General features: G+C 32.2%; 1 protein-coding gene across 2 annotated transcripts in view; it reads right to left on the bottom strand.

Annotated features, from left to right (window-relative positions):
* LOC113518140 (uncharacterized) overlaps positions 1–26,132 on the bottom strand; it is a 72,289-nt gene extending 46,157 nt beyond the window's left edge. The window contains exons 1-2 of one of the 2 annotated variants that reach the window (XM_031913101.2): positions 25,865–26,132; positions 7,286–7,476 (exon numbers count right to left, since the gene is read on the bottom strand). In XM_031913101.2, the coding sequence (XP_031768961.2) occupies positions 7,286–7,399 (114 nt within the window). In that variant the 5' untranslated portion in view covers positions 7,400–7,476; positions 25,865–26,132. The remainder of the gene's footprint in view (positions 1–7,285; positions 7,477–25,864) is intronic. The other variant, XM_026902919.3, reaches the window with a different exon arrangement.
* Between the last annotated feature and the right edge of the window lie 1,815 nt (positions 26,133–27,947).

Genomic DNA, 27,947 nt, shown 5'->3' with positions numbered 1-27,947 from the left:
TGTGATAATGATTATTAGTCACACGGTGAACGGTTCGTGAGGAACTCGTGGGCTTATTCGAGAATACGACACTCAATATTTCATCTCGTATTTAATCTTAAAACATAAGTGCCTTTTTGGGGCAACCCCGATAAACTGTCAACATTGTAACTCCTCTATAGATAGGATATCGTAAATATCTTTTTAATAAATATCTTGTACTTTGTTAATTATAACAATTTATGTAATTGTCCATTAATAACACTACGGATAATAGAGAATATCCTAAAAATATATATAAAATTATTTTGGAGGTTTAATTAATTTTTGATAAGTAAATTATTTATAAATGCTATTAAATTAACAACTTGTAACGAACACCAATAGTTGTATTGCACACATGAGACCCGTGGTCCCAGATTCAATACTTTGTTGGTGTAAATAAGAAAACTTTTCGTAACTTTTTCTTATTATAGCTTGCAAACAAAGTATTGGATGTGATTGTTTATTGTGATTGATTGAGTTGAGTTATTTACTTTGTACCTATATACTGCCGTTATAATAGTAAGGTTGGTGAGCATAATAAACTCATAAAATTTGTTGAAATATATTTATTAAAGTAGTAGCAAACTGACCCAGCTTTTTTTTGGGTAGACAGAAAATATATAGTCTATATATATTATGTTATTCGCTGTGTATATCATTTATAGGAGAAGAAATTTTTAAAATTGGTTGATTAGTTTTTGAGTTAATCCATTACAAATAAACAATCAAATATTTCCTCTTTAAAATATTCATATAGATTATTTACTAAATTATATTATATATTAAAAACTTAAGTAGGTATTTTCTATCAAAATAGAATGTTACAATGCACTGAATGAAAGTAATGATAAAAATTTAACAAAAACCTTTCTAATGAACCTTAATATGTGACACAAAAGAAACTATGCAAGCTGAACAAACACAAAACAAGTTAAAAAGGAGTTTCTAAATATAGTAGTCTAAATATATCACCACTTTTGTTAGTCACAAGAATTAGATGAAAATATATTAACCTATTACAATGTATTAACTTATTAATTTAGTTGGAAATATTTTGACTTGTGCTAATTTATACAACATTAGTCTATTAATTGTTCGGATATGGCAAATCAAGTTAACAAGCTAAATTCATTTCGGTTGTGACTGTAGATTCAGTTCTCACCACGCTGACCACAATCTGAGTATCACTACAACGATACCAGTCACCAAATTTAATTCCTCTGATCACCCTATCAAGAACCATTATTTATATATTTATTACTTTGTTCAATACACACATCTTGCATCCTGAACTAGTAGTGGAACATGAATATTTTCAAAGAAATTGTTTCACATTCAATTTAAAACTCGTTATTGTCATTCAGTGACCACTGAATGATGACTATAATGAATTAAAACTAAATGATTCACGCGTCATTACTCTAGTTAGAAATGGAAATCTAAAATATACCGTTAAATCGCTGTCTACTACCACATGTCGCATTTTCTTGTGGGATGCCCCAATTTCTCGGTATTCTGCACACTACAAGCTTTAATGGTAAATGCGAATTTGTAACCAAACAAATTCGCATTTCTATTAAAGCTTAGTGGTTTGCGAAATGACAATAGTATGCGGTACATATTTCGTTTCACAAAAAAAAGCTAACTATATTAATGTATAATTCGTAAATTTTAAACAAGGACAGTTTTATTAATATTGTATTTATATTGTCTTAGTAAAATTAATCGTATTATAATACACGTAATGGTTATATGAGCTCTCTTAATTATGACTGTTATATAGCTCAATGTAGAAATCAGAGTAAAACAAAATGCAAAATAGCAAGATTTCAACTACCAAACTTCAACTACCAAGCTTAAATGTAAAATTTCCTGTTATTATAATGATTTATTTTTTCCAAAAAAAAAAAACAGCCAAATTTAATGTAAATAAAAACATATTACTAACACGGGACTAATACGTATGATTAAAATAAAACAATTATTAATACAGATTCAGTATTAGTTCATAATATTATGATACTTAGAGTTTACAATCACAGATATAAAGTGTAATCTCATATGGAACTCTCAATGAACGTATCTAAAATTATATATTATATTATCTGAATACAACTTCCCAAGGGCACGCATGCATTATATTTGCCTAACTGGTTTTATAGTGTAACAATTATTTTTAGAATATAAAAGTATTATGTAATTCTTTAAAAATAGTAAGTAATAGCTTCCTACGTACCATTATTACTAATTATGTTTTAAAAATTCAAAGTAAGGTTTATATTTTCAATGATTTAATTTATTACATTTAAACTGCCCGTAAGAGATTACTTAAGCGATCAGACCGAATTTATAATAATATATATAAATCAATACCATAAATGTATTTGAAAACTGACTTCAAAAAGGAGATTTTTTCTGTATATTTACTTATATGTATGTTACGCTATAGCATGATGGATTCGAGACTGATTTTTGCAATACTGATTTTGTCTAAACTATGTAGCAAATATTGTACACACACGAAATTTCTATTCTACTTAGAACACATCAAAATCTGAAAAGTTCCTAAACTCAATACGCGAGTATGTAAGTCTATAAAATTAATAGATTGGACAATAATGAAGAATATGGAAGTGTTTAGCGCCGAGATCACTAGAGCACGCTTTATGGCTTCACTTAGATCAAGACGCGATCTGGCCCACTAGAGCATGAGATCGTTAAATTGTTTTTTATTTGTTTCGATCAGTAATCGATTCTCAATGAGTTGTGGTTGGAACGATAAAATCAAACTACTCAAGTTCACAGTGAGGCCGAATGTAGACAAATATTTTTTTCTGTAGGCGTATGATAATCTGTGAAAAAACTGGATGACTTATTTAAATAGCTTTCGATGATATTTATGGTTCTATTTAAGTTTAGACACAAGTTATTTTTTCACGATTAAAAACGTAGATAAAAAACAAAACCCATAGTATAAAAACAAAACAAAATGATGATTGGAGAAAGAAAATGGAGATTTTCACGTTTTTTTTAGGCTTTGCCGTGACTTTCCATTAGGTGAGACAAAACCACACCAATCCAATAAAAAATTCATTGTTATTGCAAGTGACAAAAATAGTTAACGAAAATAGTTAAAATTGAACGTTTAGCAAGTATTTTATTAAATAATCTGAATTAAACCTGGCAATTTGTGCAGAGAAAGCTTTATTCCGCTAACCATGTTACAATGTAGGAAACAGAGAGAGAGAAGAAAAAAAACTATCATAACCAATTCACATCTATGCTATAAATCACAGATGAAGAATAGGGTTCACAGCTAACAAAAATCATACACATAAAATAAATAATATCTAAAATTGATTATATTCTTAAATTATACGGAATATTGAAACGGTAAAAGCGATCTGTTAAGAAAGATACTTGTATTATTACGTTCTAACCAACCTACAAGTCACAGTTGTTCAAATAGACGATTATTTTTTTACATTCTAAGTGGAAATATAATTCTTCTAAGGATAATTTATTGAAACTTCTTTGTGACCATAATGTAAATTTAAGTCTGGCCACATATATATGTTGATATTTTTTTTCTACACGGTTTTTGTTTCTATTCAAATGTTTGTCTCGTCTTGTATCTACCCGTATTATATATATTGTTGTTCTAAAGAATATTATTTTTCACTGTGACCCTCTACATAATTGTGTACCGTTACATTTCGTCTGAGATGATAATTTCCAAGCGAGAACCTACATAAGTTTATATATAATTTCTATGTAATGATCTAGCTGTTTTAGTACCGATACAAGACCCCAAGAGCCGACACAGATGAGTTGCACTTCTTTGATTCAAGTCATCATACAGTCTTCTAATAAGATAACTAGTATAATGTTTGTGGTTATACCCTAATCACCCATAGATGTATCATAAAATCATATCTATATATTTAATATAAAGTATATTTGTGTATTTATAATATTACAGGTAGCCATTTTTTATTTTTATTTTTGTTGTGATATTAAATTGAATATTTATTTTGAAATATAGATTTTTCTAATAAAATGGTGCCTCAGAATCGCTCCAGTATGTGCTTATTTACAGAAGTCTAATTATTAAAATTCTTCTCAGTGATTTATTTTAATTTCTTTCAAGCCATTGCAATTTTCCCGCTTAGTGCAACTGAACTTGCAATAAATAATGCGACTGCAAAACATGCGATCGATAGCGATCGAACAAAGTAATCGGAGACAGTTATGCAACTGTGACAGTTAATGTTACCGTGAGATCGTCACCGCACACTAATAATACCATCGATAATTGGCTTTAATTACGCAATATTAAAATTCCTTTATAATCTTCATCTTTTATATTAAAGAGAGCATTTAAAAATAAAGTATTATGTCTAATTAAATATAAAAAATAGGTAGTTAACCTACATAATTATTTTTACTAGACTTATTATATTATTATTATATGATTATTTTATAAATATAATCCAATAACTAATTTTAAATTACAAATTATTATAAGTTAACAGTTTTAAATTAGATATAGTTCTAATAACAGAGCAGTATTCCATTAGAAAATTTTCATGTTAAAAATTTTAATACTCATATAATCACTCAATTCCTTCTCAAGGTTATAAAAATTTATACATAGTAAATGATAACAAAAAATCCACTTCCCGCTTCGTGTATGCTTTACTAATTAGTACGTCATCCGCCAAATAGGTTGCGAAGGCAATACAGTATTAGCTTGACAAATTGACTTGGCATTCCGGAACAAACTTCCGCCGCTATGATACATATTACACGATTCATTTAGTCCTACAGATGATTTGTCACGAGATTCGTGTTTTGACTTAGCTGCTTGTTGAATAATTAAACATAATTATTTATATAACTTTAATGCAAGTAATACAAAAGGTAAACATTTGGCAGACTCAATATCACTTTGCGACTTTTTCTACCAGTTAACAAACGGTAATGTATTGTTGAAAACATTGTTCATTACAACTACATATTATTTATTCATGTTTTTTACTGCTAAGATTTTTTGGGTGACAGGCACAGCATAAAGAATATCTTTACTTTGTAGCTCTAGTTGTAGTAAAAGTTTCACATAAATAATAATATTTATTTTATACAACTTAGAATGGCAAACAAGCTGACGGCCCACCTGATTGAAAGTGGTAACCGTCGCCTATAGACATGAGCAGTACCATGGACATAACAGAGTATACTGTTTCGTCCATGACATGATACCCCTCATGCGTTGCCATTCCTGAGTTTTATAATAAACATTTCTAAATGGTCATTTTTTTATAAATTTACCGCCCAGTTCGGAATGCAATTTCAGCTGAGAAGAACGGACATGAAACACAGTTGTTGCTTTTATCAAATAGCTAGAGTTAAGCGTACAACAAAAAAAATACTAATTCGCCTAATAAAAATGTCAATTTTAAAGATTTCAAATAATGAATTAATTCGTTTCGTGCTAATGCGTTCTTTACCAAGAAAAACTGAATATGTATTGGCATTTATCATTTACAATATATAAAAAAGTCTGTTAAATAATATGTTAAAGAAACCTTTTATAAAACCTTACACATGTAATGAAATCTATTAAGGTACATACGTACGTATATAATATACATATGTATCTATTAAAATGTCATCTTATTAATATTTTAAATATGAAAGTTTATAAAGTTATAATCACGTTAAAATAACAGAACAGATCTGAGTGGAATCTCGATATTACCTACACAGATAGATTATATTATGTCTAGATCAAATTTATGCTGGAAACCCCACTGATTATGTTGAATTTGGAACTAAAATATAAGAACGACAGATTCATAAATGACCGATGGTCCGTTGAGCGATCATACTCGTACTGAGCGCCGCCTAACGGGACTTTCCTGCCGGCCCTAAGTTCTGCCGCGTGCTCGGATCAATACGACCATCTCAAAATTATATAGCACACCGACACGAGAAACTAACGATTTTCGAAGCACCACTCTTTATTGTAATCTATATAGTTTATCTCATGTCTTCATCGTTACTTCATTCAGTGGATATCAACTGTTCAAATTATATGTACCGTACTACTAAAGTAAGTATAGGTACGCTACGTTTGATATTGTACCGATGTTTTTTACCATAATCGATTCGTAAAATAAAGATAACAAAAGACATGAGAATTTTAGTATAAAATTTTTAAATGCGTATATTATAAGAGAGGGATAGTTTTATAGTATATGTATGGGTTATGTATTACAGTCATGTCTACATCTGTGAAGGAATAACGAATGCGTTGTTTCCATTTGTGTATTGCTAGTAAATAGCTAGTGCAATTTTTGATATATGAGGCATAACTATTTACGGCACGTCCTAAGGAGTATCAATGCATAAATGGTGTTCCAAGCTGGCATTAAGTACGTGTTTGCATCATAATAAAGGCGTCAACTATTACCATTCATCATAGATAAAGGATAGTAACTCTATCTATGCCATTTACACAAATATGCAAATTGTGTTATTTGTTACAAACAATTTTTAAGCTACTTAATAATAAAAATATTTCAGTAGACAATGAGAATTCACATTGAAATTTTTAGTTTTGAGCGTATCAGTCGTGCGTGACAAATTAAGCTACTAGATATTATCGTTATTTCTTGTGGTTATTTGTATGTTAATGACACTAAAAGAGCATAAATAGAACTGCTTTATACAATTAAAACACTTATCCCTGTGATGGTATATTTGAAATTGAACAACTCTTTAACGAAAATCAAAAATAAATAAATTCAACAGTGAATATGATGATGATACTTTGATGTTTAATGAACTTCAATAATATATCTTTAGTGGCTATCTTCTTTCACATTAAACAATTTAAAAAACAAACGTAGTATTTTTATAAATAGTTTGATACGGAATGATAATTTAAACTAATCTTATCAGGTAATTCCTGTATATTCAACGATCTAACATTTTTCTAGAAATTTTAGAGATTCCTGTAGAAATTTAGCCGGATTCCAAGGTGGTTCTATTGAACTTACTTAAAAGCAAAATCGGTATGTTAGTCGACACTATTTTTAAATCTATAAGTTACACTATTTCGAGATTATCACTAAATGTTATAGTAAAACTGAATAGCTAAATAAAACGCTTATATATATATATATATATATATATATATATATATATATATATATATATATATAGAGAGAGAGAGAGAGAGAGAGAGAGTACATACCTGAGGCCGTAGTGTGGTATGCCTAGAGTAGTAGTCATGCTGGTAAAAGTTGGTAGGTGACAGGGGTGGCCTATACTTCTTGTGGCCATAGCCCATTGTGTCCATTGCATGCATTTTAACGGCACAAAACTGTACTCAGTCCATTACACTATTACTAGACAGTTCACAGTAGTCGCTCGAGCACGTTACATCTGGAACAAAGAATAAATGTATATTTTATAACGCATTCATTTTTACATTTCTCCGTAAAGCTTTCTTTGAGTTTTAACAATTGGAGAGACGGCGCGCGGTGCGACCAGCACATGTCCCGAATCAAATATATGGGAAGACGATATGCGTCGCATAAGTAATCACGTAATCTAGGCTTTTATAATGTTTGGTGTGAATGGCGGCACCCACATTATTTGTAATCAATAAAATACAGCGTGTTGCTATTTCGTATGTTTACTACCAGTTTTTCAAATGCATTTAAATGAAAAGTATCGATGACGTCAATTTATGTGGAGTGTAAATAATAAAGTATTCAAATATTTGAAAAGAAAATAATATTTACTGTTAAAAGTTCGCATGATAACGAACTGTTATTTATTTATTATTGAATATAATCTATGCTAATTTCTTTGGTATAAGAACATTCCTAACGGAATCCTTTGTATGTGTTGTGGTGTGCCAACTTGTATCAACTCACTCACACAGATGCGACCTTTTTTATCATATTTTGTATGTACCTCCCGCGTCATTGACACCGCAGCCCGGTTAACGAGCTGTCCGAGCACTATAATAAAATAGATAATTTCGATAAGTCAAAAACCTCTAGTGCCTATTAAAGTGGTGAAATATAAATTTTGCTATTTTTCTGAATATTTGGTGAAATACAATACCAAACGATTGTCATTATAGGACAAATACTTCTATATTCACGTCTATATATACCGTTATGATCCTGACAATATAATAACTACCGTACCGTACACGTTTAGTTATTGTGCTATAACCAAGACTTTAAGACAAAGTATTTTAGCAAGTCATCCAAAATCAAATAATAACTACATAACTACGTACTGTCATGACTAAATATACTTGTGTAAAAAAAAAACAGAATACATTTATTCTCACGTTTTTTATACCAGTCTGGACGTAATGTAACGTACTTTTAATTAAGATTCATTAAATGATACAAAGCATCATTGATGTAATTAGTAGATTTGTCTATACAGCGTACCTATTGGAAATTACCTCAGAATATCACATATAAAAAAAAAAAACACTGAATTTGTGACCGAAATTGTACAAATATTTATGTTTTCACCAAATTCGCAGCTGTAGACCGAGAGCGATGTTTCAGTCACCTTAAATTCTAACATGAAGTACTTAAATAATCAAAACAATGCCACTTTGACAGTAATCTATTCGTGTTTCATTTTCTACAGGTAGCATTATACATTTGTATCAAGACAATAAGGGCATCAAGATCAGTTATCGCAATGAGCTATGTAAACATGTGTTCCAACTACTTAGATAGCATCAATAATATTTTCCTTGATGACGTGTTGCAATCTTAATCATAAATTTTCAATAAGAAATATGCAATGTTGATTGTGGATTGCTAAGGAAGCTGCTGTTTCATTTTACGTCAGCGATTTAATTGCGCTATTTCATTAACGTTATGGTGTATCATGATTGAATAACAATAGCAACTATTTTTTATTTATCATGTTGGTATTGGATAATATTTATCGCCTAGACACGCATCTATGTAAAAAATCGTTGAAGTGGATTTTTTTAAGAGAACCAGATACAAACAGACATAAATGAGTTTTGTAAGAAACATTTTAAGGAGTAAATATTTAAACATACTTAAATCTTGAAATTTTAAAAACTGCATATAATTTAATGTTGCCATTTCAGAATATTTCGGGTACAAACACACAGAATACAATTCTAAACAATACTGTTTCAGCTCCTACTACTCTTAGATATCTCTCACTATAGTGTTTAAATATTTTTTACATACAAATAGAAATCAGTTACAATTCTATTATAAGTATAGATTTTTAAAAACATCATTAGAAGACGACTCGCATGTTTGTTTGCCTCACATTCCTAAAAAAAGTATTCCAATATACTCCTTACAGATGAGCTCAAGTATCATATTGTACCACAGACTAACTAAATACAATGCCCTTACAGTTTTCGCAGCACGTAATTCGAGCAGTTTAGAATCGTTAACACGTACACTGTGATTGCTCAATACCTCACCAGACCTTGCCCTGTGTGTGCATCGTAGTTGACTCATACCATGGGCCATGAGCACCGTGAGAACCGATCTAGTTTTAATAGAGTCCTTACAGGTAATATGTATTAAAACCTCGTACATAGACAATGAGATCATTATGTTTACTTATTTGAAGGTTCTTTCTAAGGCACAACATAATTTCCCGGGATCAGTTCTTGGTTTTGGAAAAAACTTGTCTATTATGGCTAGAGGCTAGGTGTTTTATATAGTTCTTTTAAACGATCTGGCTTCCAAATACACAGAGTATCCTAGTTTGAAGATCAGGTAATTAATATAATTGTATGAAATAGACTAAAAAAACATTTATTCGGCATTTCACATAAAAATACAAAATAGAAAAATAATTTGTTAACCATTTAATATTACATATATTTATGTAAATATATAAAATAACTTCCACTAAGCGTATTTGACAATATCACAGTGTTGATTTTCTGTAGGGCTACCAAACATGAGACTTCATGAGTGTCGTAAGAGGAATAGACGAGGGATAGGCAGCAGCGTCCCTCTTAAAATATTACCAAAACCTAATTACAGTTGCCAACTCACCTACCAAGCGTGACAACTAGTGGCAAAACCCCCTTTATAGCGTACAACTATGTTCAGCATTAGACACATAACGGCTGATATAATATTTCTTAATTATACAAATGTATGTTACAGCTGTTAATTAGATACGATTCTAATGCACATAAAACACGCTCCTTCACATAAATTATCCTAATAAAAGATACTTACACTCACATTAATATACGTAAATACATACGAGAATTTTCAATATATATTTTGTTAAATTTATTAATCTCGTCGGTGTCATCAAACTGACAAACTATATTATTTGAGGCGCCTCGAGCTTTTTTATTCACAACTAAAAGGTCTCTAAGGTATCGACTTATAAGTTAGTTGCTAATGATGTTTATAAACAAAATACCTGCGAAGTTCAATGTTACGACGTAATGTGAGGGCGACGACGGCGCGGGCGCACGACCGCATACACTTCAATGTCAATGTCACCTTTCCATTTGGCGTAAACGGTAAACTTGAAGTTTAGAGATTGGGCGTCTTAAGGGAATCTCTCAATTGATTCAACAATTTTGTTTAGTTTCAGTGTTTATAAAAATTTTAAATGTTGTATAATGTATAATATCTTCGTGAATTATAAGTCGATTTAATTATATTTTTTATAATTATTGTAATCAATATGGTATGTTGTTTTCAATAAGTTTATATCTAAAAATTATAAAAACCCTTTAAAAAGTATAAAAGACATTGTATATTACCTTACTGAATAATACAATATTAAATTTGTCGTCGTCGTTTGTCATATGGACCCGGCATCGAATTGACCACTCCTTCCTTTCCCATGGGTGTCGTAAAAAGCGACTAAGGGAACGATGGGTGGCAGCGTTAAAACATCATTAAAGCCTAACTGTAGTTGCTTGCCAAGCGTGGCAATTACTGGCAAACCCCCACCCCTTATGGGGGAGGCCTAAGTTCAGCAGTGGACAATTAACAGTTGATATAATATAATTTCATTATTATTTAACTTTATTTTATATGAACCAAAAGCTATACTCATAACCATAGTTAGGTTTACATGGCATCTTTTTAAAATTTTGTTTTTTGTGTTAATTGTGCAATCTTCTTTTTTGCAGCCATCATACTGACGTAAAATTAACGTGACGTTGTAAGCAAAAATAAAATTACTTCACTCTGCGTTAGATATTACATAATTTCTTACAACATATTTATTTTAAAACCTACAATATAGTACTTACGTAATAGGCACGTAATTAATTAATAAAAGTTGTAATACATTTATAGATATATCGATTTTATCATGTAGTTATACAAAGATGATGACTCAACGTAAGTGTTAAAAAATATAAACCATTTTATTTTTCTAAATAAAAGAATATAAACAAAAAACCGATGATTATATAATGATTCAAGAAAAATATATAAAAAACTGAAATGATCACGATTAAATGAATAACCGTCGTGTATTTAAACATTCCGTGCATTTGAAGTCAGAAGTATATTAGTCATTGTTAACTAAAAAATAAATTAAATATACACATGATATGTACTTTTCAGGAAATGAAATTATTTTTACAAATTCTGAGTTATATAATTTTAGTCCTTTACTACTACATACAAGTAGTTCGATATAAATCTTTTTACAATTTTTATCATAAATGATTTATTATTAAATGTATAATATATTATATTAAATGTAATAAAATATTTTGTAATATAGTAAATACTGTATAGAACAACTAAAACATACAGGATATAAAATGCGTTAGAGGCTTCATAAATTGTCAGATTTATTTACGTCTAGGTAATCCTCAACTTCATAGCGTAATAAGCTCCTAAAAATTCTATTTATATTATGATTCTGTCGAGTAAACACGTAAATTAATCAAAGTATGTAAATTATGTGGGCGAAGTAACGCGAATTGTTGTGGAATTCGGACAAATACGGTACCTAAATATTTATTATGTATGTAAGAGCGTGCGAAACGAACCGCGGCCTACAAATTGAAAGCACTGGTTTTGACAACTACTTACAATAGGATTAAGATTAAGAAATTTAATATACATATATAAAATATCTCGCCGTGTATGCCCCGACATAGAATGGGTCACCCTTTCCTTGTACCCCCGTCATCCCGTCCCGTGGGTGTCGTAAGAAGCGACAAAGGGAGGGCGAGGGATGGGCAGCAGCGTCCCTCTTAAAACATCTCTAAAAGCCTAATTGCGGTTGCTGACCCGCCTGCCAAGCGTGGCAACTACTGGAAAAACTTCCCTTATGGGGAAGGCTTATGTCCAGCAGTAGACAGTTAACGGCTGAAATAAAAATATAAAATGTATTTCACAAATTATCATTGAATTAATTGTCATTTTGTGGTTAGGTGTCAATATCTATGTCTTAAATTTAATGATTAAAACTTTATTAATATTAAGAATATCTTTATATTGTAAGATCACTATTTATACAACAACAACAAGTATAAAGCCAGTCTGATGGTAAACAATCACCACAGATAATATAATACTATGCGGTCACGATAGCTTATGGACGTTTGGGGTGTCACATGCGCGTTGCCGAATTACAGTTATTCATTGCTGAAAATAGTTTTTTTCGATAGAAAATAATTCAAATGCATGCATACGTTGTGTGCATAGTCTTCGACTATTCATTAATTAACTTCGGAATACACGAGGTTGTCTCTCCATTTAACGAGGGTCGCAAACTGGGCATCCGTCAGTCCCATCAACTTTTTACGTGTTTGAGTGATTGCCACTACATCTGCTTGCCAATCTTCCGGATTACATCAATCACTTTGATTGTTCTCGAATACCATCATTACATATTTTATCACGGAACATTATATATTTTTATAATTACTAAATAACTTTTACAAATAAACACAATACTATTTTTGTCAATGTCAAACAAAATTTAAGGAAACTTTAAATTAAAACGAATGATACCCTCGTGATATGTCAAAAAATATGAGTAACGACATTGAGAATTACGTATTTTGTAAAAATGTAATAATAAAAAAAGGGTATGTAGCATACCCTTTTTTAATATTATACATTTATTTTTTTAACCTAGCATACCGTTTTTTTTTTTGATGGGTGAAAATGGAATGGCAACCCCGCCTGCGCTAACGGGATACGCTGACGGAGCACCAATGAAGAGTGATCGATGAAAATGAAAAATGGTCAGTTAGCCCATCATGATGAATTCATAAGGAATTAACTATGATAGTTTCCAGGGAGAACCGCGAGGAGGTCGACCTGGCTGGGTATATTGCTAGCAATAGGATTCTTAGTCTACATTACTAACAATCCCTTCCCCCCCCCCCCTCCCTAGCATACCGTTAGAGCCTAGAATGCACATTATCGTCTTTCGGAAGTGAACTAGACTAATCTATTATATTATATAACCGGCATACATGTATGAGTTACTTATTAGTCCTGGCATAAAATGGGCCACCCTTTCCTTTCCTATGGGTGTCGTAAGAGGCGACGAAGGGAGTTTAAGGGTCGAGGGATGGGCACAAGTGTCCCTCTCAAAACATCACCAAAGCCAAACTGCGCTTACCAACCCGCCTACCATGCGTGGCAACTATTAACCAACCCTCTCAATTTATAAAGAAGGACTATGTCCAGCAGTGGACAGATTAGAATCAGATCAGAATAGATCAGTCTGGATAAAGGAGCTAGCTAATAGAAGAGAAACAATATAGCAAATCAGAACTATGTTTTTCACTTTTGGTAATATAAACAAAATCGGATGACAATATTTATAATAATGCTGTTTTATTTTTTTTTTATATTATACTATATTATTATTTATAAAACATACAACCAAAGCACATAAATAAACCATACCTAAAAATATTTATAACATTAGGGTGACACGTGCGCTTTATTGTTGATATACAAATAAATAATTTTTTTCATTAAATATACTTACTTTTGATTAAATGATTGGACCCGAAGAAGTTCAATATTTCATTAATAATATTATATAACAACGAAATTTTACTACGTAATGTCCATAATGAAAACTAAAAATACAACACCGTGAAGTAATCCGTTTACTCATAAACTGACCGGCTCACGATGCGCTATCATACCTAAACATATTTTTTTGTTATTAATAAGTAAGCAAGAAGCATTTCCTGCTGCCTAGTTGATTACGAGGTTTCATGTCACGACGGCACCGGGCGTCCTCATGCGAAGACTCAGGAGCTCCGTGAGCTCCACTGGCCTCGGATGACGCCATGTAATTATGACTTTACCCATGCAGTTAACTAATAGTTTATCACGAACATACAAATTGTTTTAAATTGTATAACCTTACTGGTTATCAAAACTATCAATTTTCTATACAAAGAATCGATCAGATTTATTGAAAAAACATTATAATTATTATAATTTCACTCATTGATAATTTATATGCCTACATATCTACACACTATGCACTGTAGTCTTTTAAATACATACTCGATATATAGCTCTTTCGTTAAAGAAATGAGATTTTAATACTCGTTCCTTAGTAATAGAACTTTGCAATATAACAATGTTAGCAACGGTCGATGCATTTTTATTCAAATATATGGCTCTGCAGTAGGCTATTTCGGCGTCTTTAAACAAAGCAAAATTTTCACAATACTAACCGTTGGATATTATAGTTAAACATTTTTTTCTGGAATTTCGCTGTTTTCTCGCTGTCTCTCGTTGTCAAAGTTGTTGTTTCGCTGCTCCCTATAGTTTAATATCGTTTTTGCACCCCTCCCCCCCTTCTACCCCCTGTTGCAAGTAGTTTAATGTTTATTAAGAAATCTCAACAAATCTTTCGTAAACTGTCTTTTTTCGTAGTTTTTTCTTGCTGAATTAGTTAGTTTTCGGTCCCTATTGTCGCTCGTCTATCTATCATCCCCCTACCCCCGTCAACCCCCTGAATTTTAACGTTTTACCTACACTAAATCTGACTATTTCTCCCCAATTTTCTCCCCCCCCCCCTATCGGTTTTAGAATTTTTCTAGTATTTTTTCAGTGCTGTGCGCTCCGTCCCGAGTGCACAGACACCGCACTTGTCCCTATCCGAGCACTTTTGCGAAAAATTTGATCAGGTCCCACAGCCACTATGCCGTTACATAGTCAACAGTCAGCCAACGTTTCTGAAGCTTCTATATCTGAACAAATCCAAACATTAGCTATGGACATAGTGGGCACTTTGAGACAGTCCAAATCAGTCACAGCGGAAATGCGGAATCGAGCAGTAGATACTGCACACCAAATAGTCCTAGTTGCCAATAGATCACTCTCCCGTCGGGCTGAGGAATCCGAGGCAGATATCGTTGAGCATCGGCAAGAAATAGCCTCAGTTCGACAAGAGTTAAGTGATATAAAGGAGTTAGTAACCAATGCGCTTACCGCACCACTTAATAATCTCTCCCAACCGGAGTTCTTAGTGACTCGTGATCCACAGATACCAAGTTCTATATTAGATGCCATTATGGATGAAATTCGCGAGCTTCGAAAGGAATTGACAGAGCGGAATGCATATTGTGCCGCTTCGCATGTAACACGCAGTGAACTTCATGAAATTCTCCGTGACAATATGGAGCCCTTTAGTAAGGAACTAAAAACCGTCACTACTACAATGTTGGAACTCAAAGAAGCAAAACACGATGAGGTTATTGCCCTAATGAATGAACAAGGCTCCGCCCTTGCAACCGACTTGGCACTAGCGGAGGTGAGAACTCAGCTAAACCAAATCCAGACTCAAGTTAACAACAATACTGAGATGGCTAGGCAAGCTGCCAATTACAAGGAAAAGGAGCCCACTAAACAGCCACCTCTGGAGGCACTGAATCCAGATGATCGTTTACATTCAGCCCAAACGCAAAAGGAGAGAAATCAACGGCCCCGTAGTTATGCAGAGATTACGGCTAAGCCCAACTTTGCAGTTCTCTTAGAGTCAGCTGATCCTCGCAAAACTAGCGAGGATGTCATTAAACAGGTAAAACAGAGTGTGAACGTAATTGAGCTTGGAATCGGTGTCAACCGAATAACCAAGATAAAAAACCAAAAGGTAATTATGAGTTGCAGTTCCCAAGAAGAGCGAAAAGCGCTCCAAAATGCTATACGAGAGAAATGTACCCAAGTATCCGCAAAGAGCGCTAAAGACAGACTCCCGCAAGTTAAACTATTAGGAGTTATTAATGACCTAACTAATGACCAAGTAGAAAAGGCACTTATCAAAATAAGAGACTACTATCCTCAGTGCAAACAGATTCTACAGTTAAAGTTGTCCGCAGAACCAAAGGCAGAACGCAGGAAACAAATAACATAATCCTTGAAGTCTCCCCTATAGTATGGAACGCCGTGAAAGGGCAAAAACTTCACATAGGGTTACAGTCTGTCCAGGCAGTAGACCAGTCGCCTATAGTACAATGTTATAAGTGCATGGGATATAACCATAAGGCGGCGGACTGTAAAGACCAGGTTAAATGTGGTTATTGTGCGAAAAACCACGATACCAGAGAATGCAGGAGTCGTGATTCCGTGCCCCGTTGCTGCAATTGCACATTAGCAAAAAGACAGGATACGGCGCACCCATCCTATAGTCAAGAATGCCCCGATTGGCAAAAGTGGGATGGGATAGCCCGTTCCGCAGTACAATATTGCTAAGGGCAGCAACGAGAACAGGGCTAATATTGCCCAATCGCCACAGGAACGAATCAAAATAGTTCAAGTAAACCTCGGAAGAGGATACGCGGCAACACAGGAATGCCTCTCCGAGGCCACCGATCAAGGTTACTCTATAATGCTCTTGCAGGAACCATATGTAGGATCCAAAGGCTTCTTAGCTCTTGGCACTAGACATCGAATCTATCAACATCCAACCGTTAATAGCACACAACCAGTAAGATCAGCCATTGTTGTATTGAATCCCAATCTCCGCATTATTGAAAGTTCACAATGGACCACCCGTGACATAGTAGCAATAAAACTAAAAACTGATACTGCAACCATAACTATTATTAGTGTATATCTAGATAAGACCTATAACATTGAACAATCTATTACATCTCTTCAAACGATAATAAACGCGACTGATTCGACTAATCTAAGCAGGTGATGTAAATGCTAAGAGTCCTTGGTGGGGATGCGACACTGAAGATGTTAGGGGATCGGTTCTTGTAGATGTCATATTTGGTTTAGGTATGGAAGTTCTCAACGAGGGATCCCAACCGACTTTCTCCGTCTTCCGTCAAGGACAACACTGTCGAAGTATTATTGATATTACTGCTTGCTCAGCCCACATTTTAAATCAGCTCACAGATTGGCAAATTAAGCCTAATCTCTGCTCATTGACGGACCATATTCCTATTTCATTCACTATTACCACTCATAAATTGAATTGTCCAGAATCGTCAATTTCTTCTACGCGAATGTATCATACTGTCAATGCCGACTGGACCATATTTGAAGAGATATTAAAGGACACATTAGCATCGCAAAACATCAATTCTCACTCTATACAGAATATAAGTAATACTAAAGACCTAGAAAGTACTGTCGAAAAATACCAAGAAGCAATCACTAATGCTTGCAGTGGAGCAATACCCAAAGTTGAAAAATCTACGATGAAAGCGAAGTCGAAGTGGTGGACGAAAGAATTAAGTAAACTCAAAGCAGAAGTCAAAAGGATAAGGAATAAAATAAAGAAAGCTAATGCACACAGGAAAGATATAATAATAAAAGAATACTTGGAGAAAAAGACAGAATATAAAAAAGCAATAGAGGAAGCTATAACTAAAAGTTGGAAGAAATTTTGTACAACAGAAGAAAAAGAGACAGTTTGGGAAAGAACATATAGAATTCTTAAATATAGTGGTAAAACTATACGAGAAAACCTACTCATTAGCGATGATGGAAATACTCTTACATCAGATGAATCTGCAATATTAATGGCTAATACATTCTTTCCTGAAGATGACCCCTCAAACGACACTGACGAACAGATAGATACAAGACAAAGAATAGATAAACTTAGGGGAAAAGAGCTCCCATTAAATAGAAATATCATGCTGTTTACGAAAGAAGAATTACATAATTCACTCAAAAGCATGAAAGCTAAGAAAGCCCCTGGAATTGATGGTTTCACTGCCGACATCTGCAGGAAAGCATATGACTCTGACCCTGACACACTACTGGCAATATACAACCAATGTCTATTATTCAGTTACTTTCCTGAAGTATGGAAAAAGGCCTTTATCAGAATTATACCGAAACCAGGGAAATCAGAATATAACCATCCAAAGGCCTTCCGTCCAATTGGGCTTCTGCCCTTGTTGGGGAAGATTCTTGAAAAGATGGTTGCTAAACGTTTACAGTGGGATCTCATAACTAATAGTTCTTTACATACGAATCAATATGGTTTTATTCCCCAACGTAGCACGGAGGACGCATTAACTGATGCCCTATCCTTAATAGAGGAGGCACTGACTAACAAGCGTATGGCAGTCATGGTCTCCTTGGACATCCAAGGAGCATTTGACAGTGCATGGTGGCCAGCTATAGTGACACAATTGGAAGAAAAGAATATCGACACGGACATTCTCCATCTCATCGCTTCATACCTTTCTGACAGAAAGATTGTATTGAGTTACTCCGGTAGTATACTGACCAGAACGACGAACAGAGGGTGTATTCAAGGTTCTATCTGTGGTCCTACCCTCTGGAATGTGCAACTGGATCAGGTATTGGAGTCTACTCAATACCCACATGTCAGAATTCAGGCCTTTGCTGACGATATTCTCTTAATAGCCCAAGGAGATACAGGCGAGGAAATTGAAGGTAATCTTAATTCTGCACTAACAAAACTGGTAGCATGGGGGAAGAAACTAAAACTTCAGTTTGCACCGCAAAAAACACAAGCTGTCCTATTTACAAGAAAAATCAAATACAACACCCCTAAATTGGTAATGGATGGTATACATATACAGTTACAAAAAGAACTTAAAGTCCTTGGATTAACAATAGATCAGAATCTAAATTTTAGAAAGCATTTAAGTAACGTAACAAAGAAAGCACTTAACATTTAAAAGTCCGTATCTAGAATGGCTAGGGCCCAGTGGGGCTTGAATTCTGACATTTTAAAACTTATTTACCGAACAGTAGTGGAACCCACAATTTTATACGCTGCAAGCTGCTGGGCGCAAACCACCAACAAACGATCAACTTGCTCTCTCCTCGATAGGGTTACCAGACTATTTGCAATAAAAATAATTAAAGGTCATCGTACTACATCATTCACAGCCAGCGTTACCCTAGCGGGTATCCTCCCACTAAAATATAGAGCAATAGAACTGGCAGAGCTATATCAAATTAAAAAAGGTAAACCACTGGAGAGTCTGCCGGGAAGAGAGTTTGAAACACGTACGCCTTTGGCCGCTTTACCGCATCCAATCCGAGATTCAGATGTCAGGAAAGCGTACAAAATTCTGCAAAAAACTAAGTTTGATAGTGTCACTACTCACCTTTTGACTGGGCATGGAGGAAATAGGTCATACTTGCACAAATACAAGTTAATCGACTCTCCAGCATGTAAATGTGAAGATGAAACGCCGCAAACTATCATACATATAATAACAGAATGTCCTAGATTTGCAAAAATAAGATATAACTGCGAATGCCTCATTAACAGTAAAATTACTGAGAACAACCTGGAGCATATCTTTCATGACGATGAAACAAGACCTTTTTTCTTGAATTTTGCAAAGACCACCCTCCGAATAGTAGGAAAGGAGAACGAAACCAAGAATCTTGATTGACAATTTTACTGGAACAGATTTGAATGGATTATTATGTTACATATTATATATATTAATAAAGGAGAAGAAAAAAAAATAAATAAATAAAATAAAAAAAAAAAAAACCAAGTAGACCTTCAATAGCAAAGCTAAAATAGCAAAAAAGTTGTCGTATAAAAATTAACGACAGATAATAAAGTTTCTTTTAAAATAAAAAAAAAAAATACTAACCGTTGTCTTATTTGGCCTATGCAGCGTTATATAGGTCCAATCAACATAAGGTTAAGGTTAATGCTTCGTGCGTTTTCAAAAGACGAGGTTCTCTTTTGTCTTACAGTATTTTTGTATGTATTTAACTCTATATCTTTATCAATTCTTGAAAGTGTTTACATTTAACATAAGAATGAAGATCTTATTAATATTAGAACTCTACTTTTTATTTTCTAAATAGATAGATAAACTATTTATTTTATATTTAAAGACACACAAAAATTTACACAATAGTAAAAATAAGTAAATAAACAGTGTTTAATAAAAAGGTGATATAAACGAAAATTTTATACATAACATGATATGTGAAAATGTGTACCACAGTGACGCAAAAAGACAAATAAAACCATAAGTTTCCGATAAGTGAAAATTCCTATTTCATATTTTCCCCCATATCCTATAATAGGCGTGGGATACCCTGTTTAGCCGCAAACTCTACTAACTGTGCATTGACGACATTGTTACATATTCATTATGACGTGACACAAGAAAAAGTGCAGTAGATAGTGAATACAAGTAGTTACGATCATGCAAGCTTACTAAATATGAATATACACGAACGCATGCCGTATCTGTGGGCACATCTTGCACATGTAACATTGTCCCATTAACATTGAATGGGTAACAGTGTTGGAACTTTCCGGTGAACTTTATGAGACAACTAAAACGCTTCTAAATGTGAAACGACAACATAACCGTTATTTTATTTCGATTAACCGTTGCAGCTACAATCAAAACAAATGTATTATTTGTAATAGTGTTTTATCAGCATATCGCAAAATAGTAGTGCAATAATTATTGACTAATAAATATTAATTAAAAATCCATTAACAATAAAAACATATTAGTTGATTAAATGACGTTATACTAACTCGTTATTTGACGGTGTTGATTCTGTAGAACAGTTTATTTGGAAATATTTGAAAATAAAAATATATTGACGTCTTTTCTGAATTGGTTGTAGGTAATTTTTAATATTTTGCATACGCCGCGACGCCGCCGTGAGTTATCTAACCATTTACGACACTTTATATATGACACTATTCTTATTAGTTGGTATATGCACCTATTTTAACATTATATATGTAATTGTATGAAATAAAAAACTAAATATCTTTAAAAGTGACAAACAACCTACGCACCATCTGCTGGATAATCGTAATTATCTATGTCTATACACGTTATTGTCATCATAAACATACTGTACCGTCAATAACACCTCTAATGTGTTGTTATTCTTAAGACAAAGTAATTACACTCAGTACTTCATAAATGACTGTCTTTTTAATTCTATTCATAAACAACATTATAAAAACCAATCAACGTCTCACACGTCCTGGGAATAAAAAGAAGTAGAGTCACGTTATTTCTCCATACATCACCACAAGAAGATTCTTTAATCCTTTATAATTGAACAATAAAACATTTGTTTTAATAACCAATTAAAGATATGACCAATTACGTATACCTACATCTGATGCGTAACAAAGTGTTGTTCCTTGTGTGTAATTAATGCGCAGATTGTTGGTACTAACAAACAAACAAGTTCGCGTGAGATAATGTTTAAGGTCTATGCATAAAATTATAGCACACGACAAGTATGTCAACTGTGTGTGGCGTCCCGCTACGTTACAAACAAGTTGACTGTTATAATAGTAGTTTACTTACGAGATAAAATTGAAATAATACAGTCATATGTTGTACGGATTTGCAAGAATGGTAAAAATTTTGTTTTTCTCACAAAATTTATAGGCCTTTGTGTGAACTTTACATATGTAAGACAAGTTACTTGTACAAGTTACAACGACCACTTAGTAATTGTAATTATGTCTTTATATGTCAGTTTTTTAAACTATTCAGAATAATTAGTTAAAAAAGAAATAAGAAATATTAGTGATGTTTACAATATATATATATACTACCAATTTTGTTTATTTGTTAACTTTGATGCCTGAACAGTTCGTTATAAAATTTTGCATACCCATAGTAAGTATTTAGCCCATTTAAGGACGCTAAAAACCCTGGTTAAAGTCTTTTCAGAAAAATACACTAAAAAATGAATTTTTAGTAAAAATAATATGTGTGTATTAACAAGGGCTCTCATTGGACACTGTAAACTAAATAAACAAATGGCAAATAGGCTTATGCCCAAACAGTGTTTGCAGATTTTATCACAATGAGCAAGAAATGCCGCATATTAATTTGTAGCTGTAGCCCACTCATACATAAACGATATATCTCATTCGGAAGGTACATTTATATTATGAAGAGATAAAAACATCACTTCGAAAACCATCTTAAAATTCCTATCACTAATAGGAATTAGCAGTGAACTTTAAAAAAAGGGCGACCACAAAAGATCATGGAAAGGTCGTAGTATCACAGGCTTTTCTGCCTAAAAAAGGGCTCTTCTAATAATAAAAATTTTATTTTATTATTAGAATTAATTTTTAATAATAAAAAGGACATAGAATTTTCATTTCGGTTATGCGAATAAAGTCGCGATTATAGCTATAGATATAGCTATGAGAAAAATTATGAGAAAATGAATAAATTCATTTTCTCATAATATAAAATTCCTTTTGGCGCTTGAACTGTTCAATCAATGGTTGTTAAAATTCAGCATACATATGCTTATATATTTAGCGTATATAAGGACATACGCTACTTTTTATCCGAGTCAATAAATGTACTATTGTTCTAGTTACGCGAATCAATGATAATTTGCCGTTTGTAACAACTAGTTTATTACAATAATAATTAAATTGTATCCCATAAAAAACCGACTTCAGTTGTGATAAAACTAAAGTAATGAATCAATTTTGTTAAAATTTCTAAGTGGTGAATTTATAAGTATATAGGTAAGGATCAGTCTAAAATCAATCAAGTATATTTTTTCAAAAAATAAGAACTTCTCAAATCGATTTACAACTAATGGAGTTATGAGGTAACAAACATTAAAGAACATTCTTTTTGAGGCAGTTGAAAATATGAAATAAATAAAAATAAATAATATTAAATTGAGAATAAAAATAAAAGACATATTTACAATATGGGTTTTATCCGCCTTATTCATATTTACCTTACTTTCAAATTCTCGCTTTGTCCTTTGGGAAAGGAATTACTTTCACAGAATGTGTGCCTAAATCAGTTTATATAATATTTTATCTTCAATTTCGCAAATATTACGTGTGTAAATCTCTTATTCCTCTTGGGTCTCGTAAATGTAAGCTAATATTTAAACCATATAATCCTTACTAAATAAAAAAGAGATATATAATACTAGCTTTTTGTCCGCTACTTCGTTCGTGAGGAAATCCAATTAATTAGATCAATTCTTAATGGCGAATCAACATAAAACATACACCATATTTTAAGTTGAATCTTTAGAAATATAGATTATTATAATATGTTATAGTAAGTAATATTATAATAAGTATATTATAGTAGTAACATTTTCTAGAAATTAAAAAATATTAGATCAGAATTAATGACAAACCCTTCCTTTTTGGAAGTTTATTAAAATCTAGTTGATGGATTTCTTGTATCCCATTTCCAAATCATGACCTTGACTTTAGCGATCCGTACTTCATTGTGACATGTATATCACGTAGTACAATTAAGTAATTTTCTGATCTATGTCTGAAACACTGAAACAAATTAATATTCTAGTTGTGATGTTAACATATCTAGTTGAACTTGTTGTACTTATTCTCTTCATACGTAAAATTGCTTAAGTAAATATAATTTGTCTTTTGCTATATTAACTTCATTAAAAAAATATTTTTATTTATTATTTCTTTACAGAGAAAATTATAATAATAATTACTAACGGTACTTTGAACATTACAAACACCAATCATATTTTTTGATCACACAAATGTCACAAATTTATCTCAATTACATATAGTTAGTATATATAAATAATATTAAAACCATGTAATGCTATATTAAATTACTTACTAAAAATTTTATTATAAGGGTATCCAAGTAAAATGTATTAGAATAATTTATCGCGTTGATATGATGATACTACAGTAACTAATATACATGCATATTATAGAATCGTTTTACGGTCATTGATTTAAATAAAATTACTGTTAGACGTAAACCAGTTACAAGTTATGTATTTATTAATATAATTTAATATTATGAATTCTTCATTCATAATTTAGTAGTAGAATTATATCTGTAATATTGTATTATACTATATTTAATATGTTAATCAAAGTTCCTAACTAATAATTAATATGTCGAACCCATCGTAGTTTTGAAACTTAATAATATACCTATATTTTAAGGTACCGGTACCTTACCCTAAATTAAACTACAAATTTTACTAACTCATTATAAACAAAGAAGTAAAGATATGTATGACATGTATTTATAGAATTTGTACAAGATACACGTATTAGGTATATAAAAATATACTGAATATAGTTGTGAATATTCCAACGGCTTTATAATATTACAACATATTATTCTTGGGTATAATTTGAGCACTTCGTTAAGTGCTATTAAGTAGCAGTTTTTTCTTACTTCTACCCCTGAACCGCTTTCCGTTTCATTCTAACAATTAGCTGATAGAGAATGCTATAAGAAGACAAATGATCATTAAAATAAATATTGTAAATATTAACGTAATCAATACGTCATCAAACCAATCAATAAAATGAATTTATACAATAATACAAAGACGATTTTAAAAACAAAACAAAATTTTCGAATATAGATAAACGTGCAGTGTTTTATCCCAAGACTTCCTAGAATCTTTTGTGAATCATCACTATATCAGTATTGTAATTTGTTCGTGGTATGCAAGGAGCAACTATCAGCCACAATTCATCATATAATAAACGTAAAACAGCGGTTGGTTTACTACCGTGTAATAATAATAAAATTATTTTTATTATATTTATTATTCTCTATCTGTTTATCTTCACGCTAAATCCCTTACGGGGTTACATCTATCTTTAATATATAAAGGGGTATACATCTCTTTTCTCAATCTGAGGACTTTGACTCCTACTTCAGATAGAACATTGTATTTTTATTAAAACATTTTTTTAAACCTATTGAAAATAATCTTCTTATGACAACAAATAGAGGCTTAGCGCGGAAAATTAAGTCCAATTTACATTGCAACAAATAGTTTATACAAAATTTATCTAGTCAATAAGTGCATCTAAGCATAACATGTCTTAGTCCTATGTCTAATTATTTTTAAATATGTAGAAACATACTAACACATGTATATATTTTCATTACGCTATCAATATCGGATCGTTTTTTGTAGTATAAATGTAAAACTATCAATGGTTGTGGTTATCAGGTGACGCATGCGCATGCGCCGTTGATGTCTTTTAGAAGAAACTTGCGCGTAATTAATGTAACAATACTTTTTTTTTCACCTTAGAATGACAAATATGTGACCGCTCACCTGATGGAAATAGGTAAATATTTATATAATATGATATTATTATTGGTTTAATACTAATTAGTTAAATAATTTTAGATTGTAGATTCGCAGTTTTACATTAAAGGTAAATCTGAGCTGAGTTTATAAATATATTTATTTCTCTACGAATTTACAAAAAAATATTTCAAACTGTAGTTTATTAACAAACTGAGTAAGTATACTGAATTATACAGAAATAGTAATACCTTTTTATTCGACCCACTTAGAAATAACGGCGTGTTCTTCAGGACGTACCGGTTCAATACGAAACTTGACAACAAACACAGTTCACTTGAATAATGATGGTGCCATAAAGTTCATTATTAATGTTCAACTATTTGTTCAGTGAGTACTCTCGTATGTTTCGATATTCGAATATGGAACGCCGCATCTGAGCAAGCGTACGCGCACCCGCGCACATAAACAGCCTCGTCGAGTGTGCGCCCGGGCTGCACTTGATCGTTGAACTGGCGCGCCAACCCGTTCACGCTCAGTTGTTCAATGTACTTCAAACGCTCAATACTTATTACACGACTCTTCAACACGTGCGGTTAATGAACACGACTACACTGGACCAAAGTAATTGTAGCGCAAAATCCGAATGCGGGCAATGGACAGCAAACCGCAAAAGCAGTTCAAAAAATATGTTGTGGTCAGCGGCCTAAGCGAGAGATAGTTTAATTGATCGCTCAACGAATAACATCACCCATATCTATAATAACGTTATCTAGCTATATATAACTGTTTTTGAGATACCATTTAATTGTTTTCTCTCAAACCGCAAATTTTGTTACTAACGTAATAATAATGTATGTTTACGCGTATACAATTAAAGAACCCTTTAATTGGTTTCCGTCATTAGTGTAATTATTATTTAGTTTTATGTTTTTGAGTAGATAATGTAGAGACACAGTCGTCATGTAATCCCTGTATAGAATGGCCCACTTCTTCTTTCCCATGGGTGTTATAAGAAGCGACTAAGGGAACATAATAGCCTATGTTCAGCAGTGGACAGATACGACTGATATGATGATGATGATGAATGTAGAGAGAACAATGTTTATTTTCTACACTCTATTTTTTATTCTTTCAGTTTATAAAATTTAAACACATTATTAGACACAAAATTAATAAATTACAAGTTGTAATATTTAGATGGAAAATGGAAGTCAATACGACATGTATAACTAAAAATTGAATTGTATATTTACACTACTCTTTCTCCTATTTTAATAATAAATTTATTAGACGTAAAATACTTGAAAGGAAAAGAGAGTACTTATCCAAAACCGGCGTGTAAGCATGAGACGTCTTATTTATGGAAATGAAAGAAAGAAAAGATGTGTGTAAGAATAGAGAATCTTACGCACATATTTCCTATGACATCCTTAATCTATAGATTCTATCATAGACAAAAGAATGGAAAGAACCTAGTGCGATTCTATAGATTCCGTTCGTGAAGTAAATTATAAAAAATCCGACGTGAAGGTAGGTAAGTTATTATAGTATTTAAATACAAATTCAAACAAAAACAATATACATGAAACTTAATTCTATAAATTCGAGCGAGAGAAGTAATTCAAACATAAATATAATATTCAGTAATTTATATTTGTATTTAAACAGACTAATAGCTTTTGTTCTCAAACATTTGGTAATGAATCTAAAACGAGCACGGAGGTTGGTTCGCGAAGGCAGTATAATAATGACATCCTGCGCTGAGCGTATCCTAGCGAAGCGCGTTCACGGCGACCGGACGTCGAACCCGAGACTCGCCGTGTACCGTCGTGCCACAACCGAGTTCTAATCGCCGCCGTATACTGGGTAACAATTCATCTAAATAAATAAATAATTATTTTTTTAATTAAACTTTAATATATAACTGGACAATTACAGAGACTATATAGATATATTTGGTAAAGGCGTGTATACTTTTAACCGACATCAAAAAGGAGAAGATTCTCAATTCGGTTGTATTTTTTTTATATTTATTACCATAACTCCGACAGTCATCAACCTATTTGTACAATTCTTTTTTATCTGAAAGGATATACTTACAGATTGGTCTCATAGAAATTTTATCAAAATCGTTTAAGTATAAGTTTAATTTTTAAATCAAACACTCATGTCAATAACTAGTTTTGTGACAATTAAAATAGGTTTTTTGTGTAACACAATTTTAAATTATCTAAAACACTTTTTAACTTAATACAAATATTAAATGTTTAATAGATCCATAGAAAGAGATGCTTTTGTAAGATTTGGTATTCCTTAATCTACGAATAAACC

This window comes from Galleria mellonella, unplaced genomic scaffold (assembly GCF_026898425.1).
Source record: "Galleria mellonella isolate WM207_F2 unplaced genomic scaffold, CSIRO_AGI_GalMel_v1 utg132, whole genome shotgun sequence".
Taxonomy (NCBI): Eukaryota; Metazoa; Arthropoda; class Insecta; order Lepidoptera; family Pyralidae; genus Galleria; species Galleria mellonella.
Note: the sequence above shows the minus strand (reverse complement) of the source record. Positions and strands in the feature narration are given on the sequence as shown.